At 44.5% G+C, this 2,814-nt stretch overlaps 1 protein-coding gene across 1 annotated transcript; it reads right to left on the bottom strand.

Moving 5' to 3' along the window:
• Nucleotides 1–1,402: 1,402 nt before the first annotated feature.
• LOC103998518 (RING-H2 finger protein ATL16-like) lies at nucleotides 1,403–2,602 on the bottom strand. Its single transcript, XM_009420006.3, has one exon. The coding sequence runs from the start codon at nucleotides 2,367–2,369 to the stop codon at nucleotides 1,473–1,475; it is 897 nt and encodes a 298-aa protein (XP_009418281.2). The 5' UTR covers nucleotides 2,370–2,602; the 3' UTR covers nucleotides 1,403–1,472.
• Nucleotides 2,603–2,814: the final 212 nt, after the last annotated feature.

Here is a 2,814-nt window from a genome sequence, read left to right as displayed (position 1 = left end):
TCTCGCTCTAAAACAAACCCCCCCGATCTCCTTCCCCCAACCACCCAAGGAAACTCCCACAGGGAAAGACGGGGCCCCTCGCTCGCTCTATTTAAAGACGAGGGTGCGGCTGCCACTGGAATCACGGAAACGCCACTGGGCAGGCCAAGCCCTCGATTCGTGCCCCTGTGAGCTCGACAAATGGATCCGGACCGTCGGACAGTAATTAGAAGATACTCCTTCGGTTAACGGTCTGCTAATTATTAAGTATGTGCGATGCAACTGTTAATGAAGTTGCAATACAACATGGCAAGCAAATGAGACACAATTAGCTTTCCTCAAAGCTGTCCTTTGAAAGTTCAGCTGACCACCCAATAGCTTCTCTCATCTCTCAAAAGAGAGAAGAGGGAGAAAAGAAAGACTATAGTGTGACTCGACATAACATTTGGTCTCATTTGTAACTTTTGGATTTGAATTTAGCAAAGAAATGTCATCTAGTCGTGTTATGTATAACTCTAATCACATTATGCTGTTTGAAGTTGGGTAAGTTTCAGAATTGGCAAGAGAAAAGGTTGTGGACCATGGAGATGTAGACACAATCATTATTGATTGTTGTCGAAATGGAGCTTTCTGCTCCCTCGAAGCTTGCGGCTGGCACTAGCAATAAGGCTGTGGAAACCCTCATTTTTGCACCACCATTTTCTAGCTGGTAAGTGAGAGAAGTTTTGTGTTAGTGATTCAGCAATTAATACTAGTTAATTGTTCTCAGAAGAATCATAATTTAAGCTCCTATTAGCATTGAAAATATATTTAAGATGCCTGATTGCTGTAAAATATTTCCCTAGTTGCTGAAACCTACACATTTTTGTTGACTCCGCCAATGAACTGGACTTGATTTATTTTCACTCAGCGGATGATGATGACATCTCAGAAGTCAACAAAAAGGATGCCTCAATTGTGGCTTGAATGGTGTCCCAGTTTTCAGAAAGAAAATAAGGTTTTTGGACATCACAAATTTTATAAAAACCTTTTGTGATTACCTCTCATGATCATCTTTTTAATGTTTGCTTCGGGTGTGACATAAAATTCTGTCAAAAGAAAGTGTTGTTCAGTATCTAATCCAGTCTGCAACCCAATCAAACAAAGCTTTCCAAATATTTGTGATTCTTATAAAGCATGAATAGAATTTAAAGGTTCTTTCTTTCTTTCTTTCTTGTGCATTATCCTAAGCTTGTCAGCAGGATGAAATGGCATACAAGGAAGAAGGATAGCCTATAACATGTTCCGAAAAAGATTGAGAAGCTGGTTTTACTTCCTTTTGACAAAAAGAGAAAAAATAATTCAATAAAAACTCACAAATTTACATTCTGATTCATCCCAAAAGAATTAAATCTACATTCAATCTGAAGCCCAACCCACACACCTTTCAGCACCAACATGAAATTCTGTTCATGAACCTGCAACAACAAAGAAGAATCAACAGCTCTCTTGAGTCACAACTCGACTTTGACAGGAAGAACAGCGCTACGCGACGCTCGGCCGAACGAGAAGAAGGACCTCCGGAGTCTGCTCGTGCTGCTGCTCTCTCCAATAACATCTTGGAGCTCCGAGTTCTGCTGCAACATCCTCTGCAGCGCCGTGCACAGCTGCCTGTCATCCCAAGAGTCCATGGAGAATGATCTCCTCATGGGTTGGACGCGGAACTGCTCATCCCTCTCCCTCACATCGATGCACTCATCTCCCATGCTGCTTCGATGCTGGAGCCTCCTGCTCGTCTTGTCTCCAAGGCTCTGCTCCGTCACTGTATGGGTGTCATCACTGCCTACTTCTTCTTCTTCGATCGCTTCATCATTACTGTGGTAAGGATCATAATGATCAGGTGGAATCGGAGCTGTGATGCTCGACCTGCAGAGTGGGCAATTGGCACTGGTCTGGAGCCAAGTATCAACGCAGTCGATATGGAAGACATGGAAGCAGCTCGGCAGAAGCCGAACCCTCTCTTCTTCTTGGAATTCACTCAGGCAGACGGCACACTCACGGAAGGACGACCTCCGCCGAGCACTCTCAGCTCTTTTCCGGTACCGAAAAGTTGGGATCGCCTGAATTGTCGATTCATCGAGGCCGAGGTTGTCGGCGGAGGTCGAGAAGGCCGTGGATGGTGCAGGCCGGCGGCCGAGGAAGCCGGAGCGGTGCCAGTTCAGGCAGCATTTAGTGACGAAGACGTAGTAGCTGAGGAGGACGATGGAAGTGGTGAGGATTCCGATGATGGATAAAGCTAGGATGGGGAAGCTGGTGATTATGTAGGGAGACGGTGGTGGAGGTTGCGGCTTGAGGGGAGGGTGAAAGCTCTTGGTGTTGTCCATTGATGATGGAAGGAAGTTGTCTTCCATGAAAGGAAAAGAATGCTTCAAATGAGCTAAACCATGCGAGAATGATGTCTATGCAGTGATATCAATGCATACAAATCAGTGGAGAGTAGAACTATAAGTCGAGGATCATGGTCGAGAGAAGAGATACAAGTCAAAACCAGAGAAAAGATTGGAGAAGATGCTGGGCTCAGGCGATGAAGTCGTCAAGTAGAAGGCCAACATGACAAGAGTGGAAACTCGTGTGAATGAGGAGAAAAATGGGAACAGGGTAATGGGTCAGGTTGGGGAATGGAGTCCAAGTGGAGAGTAAAGGAAGCAAATGATCGAAATGTATCGATGATGACAAGCGTCTTTCAGAATAGTAAACCTTATTATTTCAATTGGCTATCGAAATAAGACGGTGTATATTAATCCTACATAAAACTTACATTGACGAGAGCCTCAGTTTAGTATATACTAAACTGTG

Source organism: Musa acuminata, chromosome BXJ1-9, assembly GCF_036884655.1.
Source record: "Musa acuminata AAA Group cultivar baxijiao chromosome BXJ1-9, Cavendish_Baxijiao_AAA, whole genome shotgun sequence".
Classification (NCBI taxonomy): domain Eukaryota; kingdom Viridiplantae; phylum Streptophyta; class Magnoliopsida; order Zingiberales; family Musaceae; genus Musa; species Musa acuminata.
This window is presented reverse-complemented; position numbering and strand designations above follow the sequence as displayed.

What these genes read in the sequence shown, in the direction of transcription:
- LOC103998518 (XM_009420006.3), bottom strand. Translation starts at nt 2,369, where the DNA reads ATGGAAGACAACTTCCTTCCATCATCAATGGACAACACCAAGAGCTTT.